Consider the following 18,708-nt stretch of genomic DNA (forward strand, 5'->3'; position numbering starts at 1 on the left):
GTCTATTTCAGTGTCCACACATTATAACTCGTTTACTGTACCATAATCGCATCAGTTGCCAGACCACGAGTGCGCGCAACAGAGGGCTGTGCACTCGCGCGTTCAAGTATTTGTACCCACATGCTCGCTGAGCTCAGTCAGCGTTTGACTCAGTAGTGGCAGAAGGGATCCAGGATTTCCACTTGTTAGTAAACTCCACGATACCGAAATCAAGTGCATCCCTTCAGCCAACATGTCAAAGTTGGATCAGATCCTTATCCTCGACCCTCCGTCTGACCTCAAATTTAAAGGTATGTGAATGAAATATTATTTATTTACTTGTTGTCGTGTCAAATGTCCAGCGAGTAGTAGTGGTAGTGGTGGTGGTGAAGCAATGATTTCACACTCCCTCAAGCGAATTTCGTTGCTAGCAAGCTAGCTAGCATTCACCGCCATTTTAAGTTAGCCAGGGAGCCGGACGGGCCGCTGCAGCCTGGCGCTATAGTGACGTGGATAGCCGGGCAGGCGTGCACCCAGGTGGCCTGCTATTCAGTACCAGCTTACTGACAGTACCAGGCAAAGAGCTGGAAGGATGTGGCTGTCAGTGACTGCTTAAAAAAAGGAAAGTTAAAGTCTACACGTTAAGAAGCATGTTTGTGTATGTCTTCACTTTTAATATCAGCTACTATGCTGTTGCTAGTTGTGTTAGCAGGAGTAAACTGTTGTTTCTTGTGGCTTAGGCTATTCCCTGGAAAGAAATTAATTTCAGAATGAAAAATCCAGCGTTCATCTTGATGCACCTGTGGCAGGAACTTGTGAAGCCAGTTAAAGTGACTGACAGTTGGAATGACAAACTTGGTTAGCTAACGTGAACTGTAACAACATGGATAGTTTATTTTTTTTAATAGCAACACCGGGCTAACGTTAGTTCAGTTGACCTAAACCTATTAGCTAGATATTGGCTAATTTTAAGCGTGTGTTCGCATCCTGGGCAAAACAGGACGGCACATTCATGGGAAAGCAGGGTGCTTCGCGCATTCAGCACTGATTGCTTTTCCTGGTAGTGATAACGTCCAGTGATGTGTCAGTTAACCGTTGGCTAATGATAGCTTGGCTAGCCAGCTAATGCCAAAGTTGATGTGTAGCTGTGTAGTTGTATAACCGTGTTGTTTTGCGTCTGACAGACCTGAAGAGACCCATATCACATTTTTTTAAAAGTCCTAGATAGAACATAACTTTTGGTCATTTGTGAGTCCAACTGTTGCTCTTGTGGGCAAGTGGATGAAGTGGCAGTAAACGGCGCTGATTTCAATGAAGCTAGCCCTCCCAGGCCATGGGTGACACAACAATCTCCACAGTTGGACTATTTATCCTCATCATTATTCATTTTGACCCAAAATTCCGCACAGCACTTCTCGTATTTGTCCCAGTTACCAAGCTCTGTGCCTGCTGGAAGCATTTTTGCGAACTAGACAGTTATTTCTCTTTCTGTTGAATGTACCACTGTCCTGGACGAGGTTATAAGAGGACACTGGTGTTTGGACAAGGTGTGAATTGATACTGGTTGTAGTCTGACAGGATCATTAGGAAGGACACAAGCTCACATTCCAGACCCGCTGTGTCTGTGGGTGGGGTGTAATAATTAGAATGTTTTGGTGATGAGGTGTCCAGGGTGAAACTAAAAGTTTCACCCTGGAAAGTTTCACCCTGGACACTATTATTTTGCCTGTATTTGACGATGACACAGGTGAAATAAAGGCGCGCACCCCCCCCCCCCCCCCCCCCCATGTTAAAACTCTGAAACTTATAAAATTTGTGTACATTGATTAAAATCCAGGAATGTTTTTATCATGCAAGGTGCAACAGAAAGTGCGATGGTGAATGGAGCCTTTTCCAACAGGCTGACATTGTAATTGGACAGGGGTATGGATGTAAATCAGTAAAAACTTGCTCTGGCTTAAGTTGAAAGACATCTGGAAAAGGTAGTAACCATTTGATTAAACTCACATTTGTTATGTCATAATAACAGCATCAAACAACAGGTTAATGGTGCTATTATGATAAAATTCTTCAATCATATGGTTGGAAAGCCACCAATAGTCTTATTTGTCTCGGACAGGTTGTTTTTTGGGAGCAACGAGGTAAACCAGAATAAATATATGAAACTTTCTCCAGCTGAACGTTAAAATTTCATGGGTATTTAGCCTGATGGTAGACACATGGTTCGTCATAATCTGATTATGGACCTCTACTTTTTACCCGATTAAGAAATTCTACTCTAATTTGACTTATTCCTGTTACTGATCAGTCACACGGTTTACATTTTCCCTCATCAGATTAAACTTTTGGCTTTTTATATTCTGGATTGGACGCAAAGCTAAATTGCATCAGTATGATGCTGTTCATACTGATCATTGTTTACTGATCCTCATTGACTCGTTTTGTTCTTTAGCACAGAGGCCAAAATGTTTAATCCACTGCACATGTAAGAAAATCCCAATTTCTGGGTCATAAACCACATTCTAACAATTTGATATAAAATGTAAATTATAATGAAAATATGTTTATGTCCTAGCAGTAGAACCTGGAAGCATATTGTATGTTGTATATCAGGGTTTTGGTTGTATCAAAATAGTCCTTTTGTAGGGACTACACATGTTTATGACTCTGTCTTACTTAACAAAAGTCTGTGAACCTTCCTGTTATTTATGACTATCTAATAAACAAAAGTGTATTTTATGCTGTGGTAAATTAAACCCTAACTTAGAACATGTATGATAATTCCAGTATAGTGGCCCATTTGCTTTCATACAAACCAGAGTTTTGTCATACTTTTAACCGGTCGTGTTTAGAGACTCAAGTCTTTATACCTGTTAAGCCCTTTGGCCACTTAACCTGTTATTGAACCAGCATCATATTAAATCTTACATTGGGGGGGGGGGGGGGGGGACCTCTAATCCCAAGTACTAAATCCCTAAAGAATGCATCACTTAAATTTGGGAGCTGTCCCCCCCACCCTTGTTTTTGTGTTTTGTTTTGTTTTTACATTTTTGTATGGCCCACATTTAAGTGGCTTCGGTTTTTCATGTGAAGAAGCAATCTGAGGAGAAGGACGATGACCACAGCTTCTTTACCTTCACAGAGACAGAGCTAAATCGGTCTGCATGTATTGGAAAGCTGGACTGTTTTAGAGCCTCTGCTGGGACTCCTCCAGCAAGCTAGAGGGGGCAGCCCTCCTTTCCTTGGTTGGTATTTTTAGAGCAGGACTGGCCTGGGGGGACCCTAACTCAGCATACGTGCAACAAGATGAGAGAGGTGCTGCTAATGCTGCTTGAGAAAAGGTGGCATCTTAGTGTTGGGCAGTGGATGCAAGCTGCAGTATGTGGGTGGGATATCTGATGCACACAACTGTTTTCCAGTTTTAGGCTTTGGTGTAGTAGTGATCATTGTGTAAAACGCACGGAAGGTAGAAATATTTTGGGCTCAGTTAATTTCGAGCTTATAGAAGCAGTTACTCATCTGTGCTAGTTTTCTGTTTAGGTCTATAAAATTAAAAAAAAGTCATGGTTTTTACCTAGTCTTTCCAGCATCATAGTGCAAAAGCTAGTATAGCATAGTGCTGAAGCTATAATAGACATTGTTTCTGGTTCTCATACTACTACAGGTAGGCTCTGTTTAGAACAACCTGGTATTGTTCTGTCAGGAAGCAAGTCATTCTTTATAACTCATCTGTGTAGCAAGAACAAAGATCCTCGAAGTACACGCCATTAACAATGAGGTTTTTCAAGTTTGTATGAAGGCATTTTGTGACTCACCTGTGATTTTTTTTTTTTTTTGAAAAGCAAAAAAAAGCCCCAGTAGGCACACAAGTGTACATTCTGGTATTAGCTGGGTGGAGCCATTCTGCTCTGGTCACGCATTCCTTCTTATCTTTCAGAGCATGAATCAAGGCTAAATGCTGACTTTGAACTCCAGAAATAAAGCCAACCTTTAGAACTTGTGGAAGTAGAAAGAATATTTCTGTTTCTTGGTTTGTTCTGATATTTTTAGAAGTGTTAAAAAAAAAATGCAGATATGGGGGAACTAGTTTGGATACCTATGTAAAATTTTTGTACTAGTAATTTAAATGATGAAAAAGGTGTATTTCAAATTTTGAAGCCTGGCAGCTATTGGGTAACAGGTTTTATTTATTGGTAATATATGACTCATTTAATATGTTAGGTTAGGTTGTTACCTAGGAAACCGTAACCTGGACCCGAGACCACCGTCAGCTTCAAAGTAATACACAACAAGCAGTTTGGTCCTTGTCTGGATGCAAGTTTGCAACTTGTAAAGCACAAGTTGTTAGCCAATGACCGTGCGGCATTAGATCCACCCTCCATCATTATGGCCAGGCTCAAAACGCCAAAATCATCTGCTGAAAATCCTGAACTTGAAGCTCCATAAACGGTGGGTGACATCACTGTAGTAAAGCGCATCTTTTATACTTTTTGCATGCATGAAGATGTACACCTGTTAACAGAGCCCATAAAAATATTAAGTTGTAGCTGTGTCTAAATTCACAAATTTAGATATTTTGACATATGTTACATCAGAATAATCATATGAGCTTGCAAATTATCTGGCAGGTAAACTCTATAAACATGATTTATAACATCCATGCTGTGCTCCCAGCTAACCAAACATCATGAGACATTGTCCAAACTCCCAGCCTAATTGCGCTGATCGAGTTTGGGGTACCTCTGACTTGGCAAGAAGTGTGTTGTTGTTTTGTTTGTTTGTTTTTTTTGTTGTTGTTTTTTTTGTTTTTTCCAACATGATATGTTCAATCCGTGCTCGATAGTGCTGACCGTGGTTAAGGACCTAATTTAAAGCCAGTGGTGTCACAAGATGGTGGGCTGTTGTGCAAGTTTTGATCTCCTGATACGTAACCAGTCAGCATCATCATGGGATGTCTATATGAAATTAGCTGTTTTGGAGACATGAAGGGTAATTGATTCAGGTGATCACTTGAGCGACATACAGGAAAAAGAGGTAATCTTTGATATCCCAAGCGAAACTGTGCTTTCATAGGTCGTTCCACCCCACCATCTGTATTGGATAGGCTATACAGTTATTAAAAAGAACAAAAAATAAGTAAAGATTCTTATTTTAACATCCCCAAATAGTGAAACTTGGTGTCTTTCTCTCAAAGTTTCTTTGCCGTAACCTTGTATGTAACCTGACGTGCACCTCCTGAGAAATGTAACTACATGTTGGGTCGACACAGCCCGCAACGTTAGTTGGACATAGGACATAGATTTCTCGCGGAAGTCTAAATTAAGCTCATGTCTTCATAAAGCCTATGTTATAACGAGGGATGTACAGATGACTCATCCTTGTTGACTGCCATCAGTTTATCGATTAGGTGTGAAAAGGAGCAGGAAGCCTAAAAACCTGTTTATTCAAGTAATAAAAATGATATGAAGATGTGCAATTCTCTAGCAAAAAGAGGGATTTAAAAAAACAAACAAAAAAACTTGCATCAAAATCTGTACAGAGTTTCACAGCTGATGGATTTCTAGTTGTTGTACTTGTGGCAAAAACTACCCTACAGTGTAGCCTCAAGCCAAGAAACCTGCTATTCAATAAGGCTTCTTAATCATGTTGTTGTAATTGAGTTACATGTCAGTATTTTTCAGCTAATCCTTTTTAAATGTCTTTTTGAAGCTTGGCGCCAAAACGCAGCATGCCTCTCTGTCTTCCAGGGAGGAGGTGTAACCTGAAATATTGAATTTCTGAACTGCTGTGTAAACATGTAGCCATCTTCTTCAGTATTGTGGCATTTTTTTAATCTAGCAGACTTACTGGGGGGAATAAAAGCTTAATTCTAGGAGTTTCAGTCATCTAGGGCTGCTCAATTAATCGAATTTTAATCACGATTACGATCTGGGCTTTCAACGATCATTAAAAATGACTGAGCCGATTATTAGCCCCTCCCTCATTTATCCGCGACACCTTAAAGGCCGGTCCGTGAAAATATTGTCGGGCATAAACCGGTCCGTGGTGCAAAAAAGGTTGGAGACCGCTGATTAAGAGGACCCGAGGGAAGCTCGGAAAGCTAAGCAGAAGTTATTTGGAGAGTGACTGCCGTTGGTTGAAAAGAGTTTAAAAAAAAAAAAAAAAAAAACTTCAGTGGTGTTGCACACTATTTTATATTATTTTTTTAAAGTCATTGTTAACCCTTTAAAGCCGGTCAGAGCAGCACGCTCCGTTTTGCGTAACTATTTTTAAATCCCTGTAGAACCTGAACCGTGTAAGCTAGCGCAATAATTTGTTTTGCATATGAAACCGGAGGAGTTGTACTTGCATCTGATGCCATCAGCTTGTCCTCGGTCACGGTTTCGTTCCACATATAGCTTTGCAAAAACTGCATAAAAAGCGCTTGCAGGAACAAAAACATAATATTCCAGAAACACGCTTTGCCGTTCCTATCAGCTATTCGTAACACTTCCCACAGTGAAATGATGCACATGCTGTTTTCTTTGCAAATTTGCATCATAGGATTGTTTTTTGTTTTTCCTGCAGTATATAAAAATTGCTGTATTTCCAAAATAAAACTATGAAGACACTCAAAATAAATTTCCTGTGGTGGGAAACTATTTTTTGCAACTTTATTGTATTTAAAGTTTTGAGGGATAAACCTCTTAAATTTCTCCAAGTAGAAATATATGTAAACAAAACAAAAGCGATTTTCAATTTTTTTTTGTAGTTTATTGCACTTTTTTGCAATTTATGTAATTACTATGGACTTAATGCATACATATTATTAAAATATGGGCTATAACAGTTGTATTGATGTATAGCAACTTGAAATGCTCCCACAAATGGCACTACAGCATGTAAAAAAAATAATATAAGCTCTGGTGGACTTGGTTCTATGGTAGGTCTTAAAGGGTTAAATAAATATCGTCAAATAATCGTGATCTCAATTTCAGTGAAAATAATCGTGATTATCATTTTTGCCATAATCGAGCAGCCCTACAGTCATCTGTGAAGTTTTCAGAATTTTGGATTTGAACCATACACCAGTGTTGGAGACTGTGCTCTGAAATACAAAGCTAACGCTGCTTTTTTTTTTTTGTGTGTGTTGTTTTCCAGGCCCTTTTACAGATGTAGTCACCACCAACCTCAAACTGAGGAACCCTTCTGACAGAAGAGTGTGTTTCAAAGTGAAAACGACAGCGCCACGTAGGTACTGCGTACGGCCAAACAGCGGCGTTATCGATCCTGGATCAAGCGTCAACATCTCTGGTAAGTTTTTATTTGTTAACTGTCTTTTTGCCGCCCATTTGAACATGTAGATTCGGACTGAGTGTGAGCGAATAAAGGAAATGTTCAGTCATAGGTCAACAAGTTGGAGATTTCAGTTAGGGGGGAAAAAAGTCCAAGTGACCTATGCTGTTTTTACAATGATTTCTGTATGATGTTTTTCTCATGACCCTTAAGGCCACAAGCAATGAAGTTGTTCTGTGTACAACAAGAGTTCCTTTAGCTTTAATTTCTTCAGGCTTTATCGTCTTCTCTGTCTACCTTTTGAAGTAGATCAAGTTGTGCCAGAGACCTTATCTCAGCAGTTTTCCTTTAAGCAAGTTGACCTATCTAAGATGCTATACATTACTATATCTTTTGAATGCTGGTTTATCTTATGTTTGCTGATGAAATTAAGGTAGCTTGGGTACCATCAGTTTGTTGTGTTTAGGCTCCACAATTGTCCATTCAGGGTGGCCACTGGGGCCTAACAGAAATATTGGAGTTGAGATAAAGCAAAACTTCTTATAATGAGGAATATTAACAGAACACATCTGAAAGCAACCCATATCAGCATCTTAATTGAAGTAATGCATTACTCTGATTAGTGGTTATAATTTCATCTTTTTTGGTATGTAAATTTGGCTGCAGGCAAAATGGGGTTTATTGGGCCAGATTAGTTTCAATTTGGCTGGTTATTAAGATTCATTAGTCATTTTAAAGACAGTTGCCTGCATTGTCTACAAGCACTGTTTCAACTCACTGCAGTGAAAGGGGAAAATGGGTTGCTTGTTTTTAAAACGGTGACCCTTTTCCTCCAGCAGGTTTAGCAACTTAAAGTTATTTGAGCTCCAGCGTGCTCAGCATTACTACATGTGAATGTCCGTAGAAACGTCTCAAAGCACTTTTGCACCATAGTCCTGGTAATGTTTATTGTGCTTTTAAATTCCATAATGGTTAAATGCACTGCTTCTGTTTGTTCTTTGCAAACATTGCCAGTTTAGTGTATGACAAATGGCATTATTTCAATGTTTGTGTGCAGAAATATCCACACATTAAAGTTTCAGAGGGATTTATTTCTTTGATGCTTTTAGTGAACAATGACATTGCGAGCTTGTATTGAATTAAGTTGGAAAATGAATGACATCCTCTTGAAACTCAATAGATCCTTTAATGAACCTATTTAAGAAGGGAGGGAGGATGCCAAAATGGATCTCTTGTGAATGTCTGACTCGCTGAAGTGTGTATTAATTTAATTCAGGCAATCAGGTTTTTAGGAGCTACGAAAGTTAGATTCTTATTGGTCCTTCAGTGTCATTGGGGAGGTACCCGTTTGGTCTCACACAATCACATTAAAGTACAATAAGGACTCCTTCAGAAGATGGTGTGCCCCCCTGGTCTTAACAGCATGAAGTACAAAGGAACACTGAGAAGGTCTAAAGATGCTTTGGAACAATCATCCTCCAAAGTACCTTGAAAAACTGTAAATTTACCTTTTTGTTTAAAAAAAAAAAAAAAAAAAAAAAAAAAGGAATCTATTTTTAATAAAAGTTGAGTAAACAGGAAAAAATCACTGATAAATTAAAAAAACATGCTGTAAAAACAATGCCTCGGACGTTTTCACAGGTCATTTCTGGTGTTTAGTATGCTGACTGTTTATGCGATCTGTTTTCTGTGTATAGATGTGCTTTTATTCAAACAGTTCTCATTGATCATTTCTGTTTTACAGTCATGCTACAGCCCTTTGACTATGACCCCAATGAGAAAAGTAAACACAAATTCATGGTGCAGACTATTTTCGCCCCGCCAAACGTCACCGACATGGAATCATTGGTAAGTGACTGGGATTTACTTTTGAACCCATTATTTTGCTTCTAATGTTGCAGCGAATAACACAGAGGTGTACCTTTGGTTACGTAGCTCCGAAGTCATTTAAATGTGTCAAAGTGGAAGCATGACTATAGTATTTGCACAAACAAAACGGTAAACCTTACTAGTTAAAATCTGTTGAACTGAATAGTTTTTAATACTTATTGAATTCTTTCACATAAAACAGTTGATCAGCTTAAAAAAAATCCCCATTTAAATGTTTTGTCTTTCTTCCACATTTCCTTTTATATGTAAAAACAAACATTACTGTTCGGTCTTTATTGGTAAAAGGAGCCCTATGCATTCCAGTATCACATGCACATGACTTGTGCTTTAAAATATTAACTTGATTGACTCAATGAAAACATTTCATGTATGATATTTGATAGTAGAAAGTCTTTTACTGTTAAACTTTAAGTTGAAGGGTTATCATCATCTGCCGAGTTAATTTCCTTACTCTGAAGCATTTTCCAGTTATCCACCAGGGGACAGCAGAGACTCGGTCAGCCAGTAAAACCTGTACATACCTTGTCATTGTATTCATGAACGGACTTGTTTTGAATGAGGTTTAAAATTCAGGAAGTATAGTATAGACAAACCGAGGTCTGACTGGTGCTGATGTATAAAATGGAGTCTCATGTTGTGACTTAATCTTTTGTTTCTTTTCTATTTTATCGTCTGTACTATACTTTTCTACTTTATTTCTTTATAAATTCAGAGTCTGGGTGGTGCCATTTTGAAATATGTTGAAAATAGTTCAAATAAACAGAAATAAAAGGAAATGAAGCTGCGCCTGTGTTATATAGATTTTAAGGCTAAATTGCTTGTACATACAATGTGAAGTAGTTGGCACAGTTTTAATATGTGCATGTGTGAACAGAATCTAATCTGCTAGAAGTTCAAGTTGATGAATAACATGCTTTCATTTGCTTTTAAATCCTCACTAGTGGAAAGATGCAAAGCCAGATGATCTCATGGACTCCAAGCTGAGATGTGTCTTTGAGCTGCCATCTGAAAATGATAAAATGGTAAGGTGCAATGATCAGAGTCCCTCCTTGAACTGGATATGCGCTACTAAAAACTCTAGAAAAATAAAAATTGTCTGGCATAGTGTTAGCATGACATTCCTGTGTCGAGAGCAGAGTGTAAGATCTCTGCAGCATCTTGCAGCTAAAACAATGTTCAGCAACTAGGTGCAGTTAGAATAGCAGTGTGATGATTTACAGGCTGAGACACTGCCCATGGAGCAGTGGTTCTATATGCTTCTGAAACTATGTCAGGTTGGTAAAGAGGATGAAGCTTAAATGGGTCAGATTAGGGCTGTGCGATATGACCAAAATCTCATATCCCGATATAAGACGTCTATCGTCCCGATAACGATATAAATCACAAAAATTTAAAATTTTCTGTGAATCTCGGGCAGCTCGACTTGCGTGAAGTGTTTCCAGCTGCGCGTCATGTACCTGGAGTCGAGTGTTTTTAACGATGTATGAAACGAGGCATTTTTAGACATAAGTTGTAACGGCCGCCGTTTTCTTTGCAAGTATTTATTACACGGTGTGCTGCGGGGAAAAGCCTGTTCTAATGTTTGAGTCTAAGGTTTATTTTTTTAGCACCTGACGGCTCTTTTCTTGCTTCTCATCCGTAAATACTCTGCATACTCTTTCACGGGTTCAGTTTATTTTGAAAAGTCTTAACAGGATCTTGAGCTTTATTGTGAAAGGTTTACGTAGAAAATAAACACGCAGACACGCGATGGTTTTACCCTTATTGTTGCTAACGACAATGCATAAAAACAGGCGCTTGTTCGTCAGTAGTGTGGTTATATTAATTATAAGAGAACTTTAAGAAATTAATATAGCCACTACAGTGACCATCAAAACGATGAGAAAATATTGCCGTAAACAGTTTATTTGTGACACCATGAAACAAACGATAGCGTAAAATGAAACGATAGACGTTTTTATATCGTCATCCGATATCTATCGAACAGCCCTAGGTCAGATCAATACTGCAACGTAGCCAGAAAACCAAAAAACTGCGAGTGAACGGATTCTGATTATCTGACTGATAGCAGGCTTTACTTTTTCACAGCTAATCAGTGTTGACTGATTAAATAAGTTATATTTTGTAGGACCAGTGTTGCTTAGGATAATTTTTCTATTTCCAGCAGCTGACTGTGAACTGTGTGTAAGTAGGAGCACATTTCCCTCATCTTAATAGGACATACCCCGCGATATACAATATCAGGGTTAAGTTCCTAATCCAAGATATGCAAATCTGAGTAGGATTCACTCTTATTATGGGGACCACTGAAGTAGAAACTAGATGATACTTTCCTCTTATTTATGTCAGGACATCAGTATGTGTCACTTTGAATCATAACCTTTTTTAAAACCTTTTTTTTTTTTTTTTTTTTTTTTTTTTTGGTGCAGTTTAAAAACAAAAAGTCCAGATCAAAGACCTGGCCTTAATTTGATCAGTCTCATGTACTGCAGCGGTTGTTTTTATCTAGACCTGGTCTGATGTGGTTTGGATCGAGGAAAATGGGCTATAAAGACTATAAATCCTAAATTGTGCTATAAATAATCAGTTTTTCCACTTGTTTTAATCAAATTCAGGTTTCATAAGTGTAAATGTTACGCATTAAACTTAGATTTGGTCTCATTGTTGTCTGGATGGAGATGAAATTTTCGTGCGTGTGCGTGTATTTTTTTTTTTTATTAAAAAAGCACAGACCGTAATGCTTCATGATGGGATACCTGTTACAAGACCCCTGCTCAAAAGTGAGATCTCTCCCTGTACTATTCAGCAAAAAACAAAAAGCTTTTAACTTTTTGTCTCTGAGAAGTTATTTGTAAAAGTAGCCATAGCTGAAATCTCTGTGCACGCAGTTATGTTTATATCGTGATATTTACTCGGATGATATTCGCAGTTTTAAATGCCCTGAATGTCTTATTTTTCTCTCGTCGTGTACTCTCAGGCACTACTACATGATACTGAACAAGCATCTGGCATCTGTAGGACTTGTACTCTCTGTTCCACAAGTTCTTTTTGTAGCTGAAGGGAGTTCTTTATGAATGAATTGAGGACCGATCAGGCCACGTGCCTCCTGGATTGTACTGTGTGAGTGTTTAAAATATGGAACCTATTCACAGAGTACCGAAGGTCATCTTCTGCTTACAGGAACATGTTAGCGTGGGTCATGCCAGCCTTGTGTCAATGAAAATATCCCTAAACTATTTATTGAAAACTTGGGAAATCTGTGCTGCTTAACACATAAAAGTAATCAGAACCTGAAGTCTCTCCTAAAATACATTAATTAATACATTAATTGTGTTGTGCTCTATTGCCAGTTTTCCAAACTTTGAAAAATTCATTTTGTTGCCCAGATCAGTGAAACCACCGACTGTTATGTAAATGTACCTTCTGGTAGCTCCAGGTGTTGGCAGTGACGGCAGTTGTGTGCACCATGTATCAGGGTGTAGCAGGTCGCACAAAGAGAAAGACACAGCAACGTGTTTTACTGTCACACCTCTCTACTTAAATAAAGACCAAAGGGACATGTGTAAGCAATACTGACGTTCCTGAGCATAGGAGAAATGTTATATGTAAATGTTTAATTACTAGATGTATATTTTTTTTTTTAGCATGCATCAAATTCTTGTGGCCCACAGGAATCGTGGCTCGTCAGTGCGTTTTGCATTTCAACAGCTAACTTTGTCTTCGCTGCTGATGTGAAACACTGAATAACAAAGGCAGCTCTAACTTTTTTTGTAAGGTGAGAAAAGGTGAAAGCTTTAATGAAAAAGATGTTAGTGTAGCTTAGTGCCTCCACTGTATGTCCTAATAATTTAAAGAGAAGTTCAGACTTTTTGTTTTTGTTACAGAGTTACCTAGGTTAGTTAGGTTTTGTGTGTGTGTGGTCCCCCAATATATAAGTAACTCCTCTGCAGGCTCACATTAGGTCATTTTTAAGACTTAAAAAAATAAATTCAGTTTGTGTACGATCAGTCATCCTTGTTTTCATTGCTTATCTGAGCCTTAGTAGGCCTTGTTATAAATGCCTGACTTGTGGGAGCGATATGATGTCCAGAGGGTTTTATTTGTTACCCTCCAGGAAGATAGCCAGGACTGTGATTTTAATTTTAATGTAGTTTTATTTACTCAAGCTTGAAATATGTTTTTGTTTAACAAATGGCCCAGAATGATCAGGATAAACTTCTATTAAATACTCAATGCCTTAACTATGTGCTGGCCAATCATCCTCAAGAGCGTAGTCACTCCCTAAAGGTCTGCTTTTGAGCCAGGAAAAACCCAGATCCTGCCCTCGTACTGATTGTCAACGTTCATCTGCTACTATGCAGCACTCTTTTTTTTTTTTTTTTTTCTCTCTCTTCTCTTCTTCCTCCACCCCTCATGTTGTCATGCTGTCTGTGCCACTACACAAAGCCACATCCACCATGACTTTTGGAAAGACATGTTTTTTTTCTTTTTGCTTGTCTCTTTCATCTGGCACCATGAGCCTCGGGGCCCTCGAACAAGGCCGCCTTTCTTTTGGCTCATGCGTCCGTCTAGAGGCTAACCTCCATACTTAGCCCAGGGCATACTTAGCCCAGGGCATACTGGGCCTTACCTCATCCTCTCTTTGTTGGGCAGAATGACGTGGAGGCGACCCGAGCCGCCCCCGTGATGAACTCCGTGAAGGCGGAGTCGTCGGCAGCCGCGGTGCCTATCGCTGCCGGAGCGGACGACGCGGAGATGAAGAAAGTGGTTGAGAAGTGCAAGAGACTGCAAGCTGAGATGAACAAGCTGAGTGAGGAGAACCGGCAATTAAAGGTTGGATATGATTGGTAACTAATTGTAGTCAAACACTTGGATTTTTAATGCTAATGCATTCCACACAGAATAAAACTGAAACAAAGTGTGAATGGGGATTTACTGTCAAATATAATTGTACGAGCCTGTGAGTACACACCAACATCATACTACTCTCTGGTGGTTTTGAGTGTGTTTGTTTCAAACTCCGTAGAGGCTTGTGACAGCAACATGTTTGAATGCAACACAGCATGTTGTGTGGGTGTGTTTTGCTGGGTACTTCTCACCTCTGGCTCTTCCAGAGCGTTGAACTGAGGATGAGAGAGGTTTGTTAGAGCAGTCAGAGTGGAAACATGAATTTTGTGTAGTTGTATGAATGCAGATTTTTATTCTAATGCACGCTTCACAACAACCAGGCAGTGAGAAGGGACAGCTACACTGAGGGCCTAGCAGTCAGTCTCAGCATTAGCAAGGGAAAGACGCGTCCCTCTGCTGGAAAACAGCAGGATGAACGCACCTCTTCTGTTTGAAGAATGCAAGATGATATGCAAAAATCAGTTGAAATAAAAGATTAAAATGTATGGATTTGCATGTTATTGCTCTGTTTGTGGTATAAGCTAGATAAGTGACACAACAGGAATTTTCTGAGGCAAACTGGAAAAGGGAGGGACCGTTTTCAGGGTATTGGACACTCATTTGAACTATTAGATGACTTGTTGGCATGTATGTTGGAGTATGACAGGATGTGCATCTAGTTTGATGCTCTTGTACTTAAAAGTGGGAAAATTACACATTGTCTTCTCCACAGTGAGGTCACAAAGTAAAGAGAAATTTCTCAGTTTTCTGCCAGTTTCAGTTGTCATTAGTGACCTCTCTGCAAATATATAAGAACAGATTTTCAGCATCTGCTCTCTCACTGTGTGAGATGAGGGGAATGGCCTTGGAAAGTGTGTCTTAGAGTACATATGTTAAAAGGCTGAACAAGCTCAAAATGCGCATCCAAGTTGCAAATTTAACTTTTTTGACTTTGGAGATGGTTTTACAGCAGCCCAGCAGGATGCTGGACACCTTTTTTCTCTCTGTTTACATATACAGCATTGTTCCTTCCTTAGTATCACTATGAAATTCTCCAACTCGACTGCTATGTTGGAATATTGTGGTTGCTTATTTCGTAGTCCGTCTCTCAACAATGGGGAGTGAACCATGAGTTTAAGTGCAGTAGTCACTGGGACAGAAAACTGCAAGTCTGGGCTCAAAGTTTGAGAATTTCTGTAAACGTGCTTGTGTTTTACTAATCTTATTACCTTATTCACTCCTCTTCTTTATTTGTTTTCTGTTCTTTACACAGGACGAAGGTTTGAGAATGAGAAAGATGCCCCGCTCAGACCACATGACACCAAACTCGACCAGCCTGCTCGGTCGGGAAGCCAGCGCCGCCTCCCTACCATCCCTCCTCGTTGTCATAGCAGCCATCTTCATCGGATTTTTCATAGGGAAGTTCATCTTGTAGACTGGGAGAAGCATGCCAGCCGTATCCCACGCCTCGGCTCTGGAATTAAAAAAAAAAAAAAAAGGAAAAAAAGAAAAGGAAAAAGGCCTGGAAAAACCGAGAAGTCTTTCTGTTGACTTTTGCCATATCATTGGTAGTGTGGCCTACAGTGAACACATCTGTACAGTATCATTTGAAGGCGCCGCCTTTTTACAATCTCACACAGTTAGTATGCACAGAGTTGAGTGAGGAAAGGCGACAAAAAGCGATTGCCCCCCCCCCCCTTCTTCTTTGTTTTTTTTTTTGTTTTTTTTTCTTTGCCTGTATAATCCAGATATCCAGTGTGGTGGGACAATGAAAGTTGTATACTATCAGTCAACATGGAAGATGCACCTAGAGTTAACCATGGGCAAGAAGCGCTCAAAAGAATAATATCTCTTCTCTCCCCCCCCTCCCTCTACTTCTGTTTTTAATAGGAATTGAATGGAATGTTAGGTGTCTTGTAAATGTCGTTTTAAATCCTTTTAAACAAAAAAGGAAAGAACTTCCATCATAAAGACGTTGCTACCTGTTGCTGGATTGCCTCTGAAGTAAAATCTGTTCGGTTTGTAATTTCTTCTACTTGTGTTGGAATGTTCAGGCCCAGCTGGGGATATAGGTGCCTCCTTCTTGTACATTTGTCTTGATCTCACAATACAAATACAGACTTATTATTATTATTGTTATTATTATTATTGCTACTACTATACAAATCGTATATCCTTCTGAGGCAGTTATTGACTGAAATAACGTTTCCATTCTTAAAGTCCTGTCAAAGGTATTCAACATTGAAAAATAAAAATGAAAAATGTGGTTTTCATAGCTGTCTTTTCCTGCTTGTTGTTGCTGCCAATGTTTTACTTTGTGTTTGTACAATGCAGTACAGTATATGAATTACCCTGCGTTTCTAAATTTGCTTTATATTTCTGCTTCATAGGTATTGCAGTGGATATATATGTATATATTTTGATGTAACCTAGATTGGTCAGATGAATCAAGATGGAAGTTTTGGGCTGTACTTGAGTTAGCGAGGAAGGGATTGTTGTACATTTCTTGTGGTTTGAGCTCCCACAAACTAGGCGCTGTCACTGTCGGTTACGCCAAGGTAATTTTATGCATTTCTGGTACATTATAGTATTCCAGATGAGGGGGGAACATCTGTGGTAAGCTTGTTCCTAAATTTTTTATTTTTATTTTTTTGTTAGCCTGATTGGTAAAATGAGAAAGCGTTCTTTACAAGATGCTGATTATTTTACTTTTTTCTTTTTGCACGGAGTTGAAACCTACAATTATTCTGTTAAAGCACAAAGTGACGTGATTCACTGCAGCATTGGTAAAAGACCACTTTTTTTTTTTCTCTCTCTCTCTCTCTCCCCCTCTCTCTCTGTTTGGCGCTAGAGAGTTGGAGAATTGCATGTTAGACTTTGGCTGTGTGACTATAGTGTTAAGAGACGAGCTGAAAGTTGCATAATTGTATGCTTGAAGTACAGAGTGGCCCCTTTGAGTGAGACGTTGCTAGTACTGTTTTTGTCTTCATTCTTTATGGTATATATCTCAGAGATTCTCAGACATATTGAATGATTGTATTGCATAGTTGCTGCTCATTTGTCAGCTGCACATCCATGATGTGAATCTCGTTCCACCACATCCCAAAGGTCACTGTTGTTATTGTTACTGTGGTTAAGGTTGCCTTCATTATCAGCTTGAAGCAGTCTGGTCATTCTCCTCTGACACCAACAAGCCATTTTTACCCAGAGAACTGCCGCTCGCTGTACGTTTTTTGTCTTTTCAGACCATTATCTGTAAACTCTAGAAATGGCTGTGTGGGAAAACCCAGCAACTATGTTCAAAGTTGTAAATCAACTTTCTTCTCCAATCTGGTGCTCTGTTTGAAGTCCAGCAGGTGTTCTTACCCATGCGTTGCTGCTATATGATTGGCTGTAGTAATGACCAATTATACCACCAATTATTTTAAGCTGTGGGTAGCTTCTCCCATCAGCAGCACAATCAACCATATTTATGATTTATTCTTTCAGGTTTGAGCATAGTTAATTTGTTGCTATAACAATACGAACATGTACTGGCTTAAATTGAGCGGTGAGTTGGAACACTCGATATTTGGCTCACAGATGGAGGATGTGGCTAATGTAAGTAATATGTCACGGTGTAATATCACTCGAATTGCGTGTATATGTTTCTATTCAATAGAGCTAAGGTTTTTGTCATCACCTGAATGGATTTTTTTTTTTTTTTTCTCCCCATATTTTTTGGGGGGTTAAATCCTTTGTTTTTTCCACCTTACTCATTGCGCACAACAGAAGACCTTATCAAATGTGAGTAAATGCTGCTGCTTCACAGTAACTTTGTACTGAGAATATGTTACAGACCTGATCATATATGTCTGAGGATAAATTTCGCCTCCATCTGCTCCTTTAAAGCTGCTCAGTGGACAGTTTGTCCTTGGAAACTTCCATGTAAGACTCCCTCGTACATCCACTTTGCAAACCCATAAAACTGGGGCTTTTTAAATGCCCTGCTGGGAACCATAAAGTGTAACAAAGGGATTAACAAAAATATGTTCCCTGTTAAATGTTCAGTAAGCTACAATATACAAAATCTGGCTGTAAGAGCAGTAATGAACACGAAGGAGTATCAAACCTTTGTAATCTCATACATGTATCCAGTTATTGAGACATTTCTTGGAGCCCGTTAAAGCTTCTTTAGCCTGGGAACACTGAGGAAAAACGATGCACTATTAATGATGACACACAAAACCTCAAGCTTAAATTTGACAGAAGCATGCTGGGAAACTCCAATCCTTGTCCATGACCGAGAGGGAGATCGAAATGACAACATATGATAATGATGAGTGAAACCCCATGAGCTTAATTAAGGCTGAAATAAAGATCCCACTGGAGGAGTGGAGTTTTGATACTGAGCCACACATGAGGACTTTAATCCCATTAAGGTATTTAGAATTTATTCCACCCTCAGGTTCAAAAACCACCTGAAAGAAGCAACAAACACTAATCCCTTTGTTTCTTATATTACAGAGGCCTTTGCTAGAAGACCACAGTTACAACTCCACGTTGTTGACGGGTAACACAGCTGACTACACTGATGCATCATCACAGTCGATCCTTTGTGATTGCACAAACATCTTATTTGTGTTAGACGCAGCGAGAGTCTTCGGTAATATCACTGAAGTGATTATATACAGTAGA

General features: G+C 39.2%; 1 protein-coding gene across 1 annotated transcript; it reads left to right on the plus strand.

The window, feature by feature from the left end:
* The first annotated feature begins 52 nt into the window (after positions 1–52).
* Positions 53–16,304, plus strand: LOC146687382 (vesicle-associated membrane protein-associated protein A-like). The gene is made up of 6 exons (XM_085438023.1): positions 53–290; positions 7,120–7,272; positions 8,999–9,102; positions 10,086–10,166; positions 13,798–13,977; positions 15,305–16,304. Exons 1-6 carry the CDS (start codon positions 233–235, stop codon positions 15,464–15,466), a joined length of 738 nt encoding a protein of 245 aa, XP_085294149.1. The 5' UTR covers positions 53–232; the 3' UTR covers positions 15,467–16,304.
* The last annotated feature ends 2,404 nt before the right edge of the window (positions 16,305–18,708 follow it).

Source organism: Copadichromis virginalis, linkage group LG18, assembly GCF_057382275.1.
Source record: "Copadichromis virginalis isolate Kocher_CV1m ecotype Utaka linkage group LG18, C_Virginalis_male_GT1.1, whole genome shotgun sequence".
NCBI lineage: Eukaryota > Metazoa > Chordata > Actinopteri > Cichliformes > Cichlidae > Copadichromis > Copadichromis virginalis.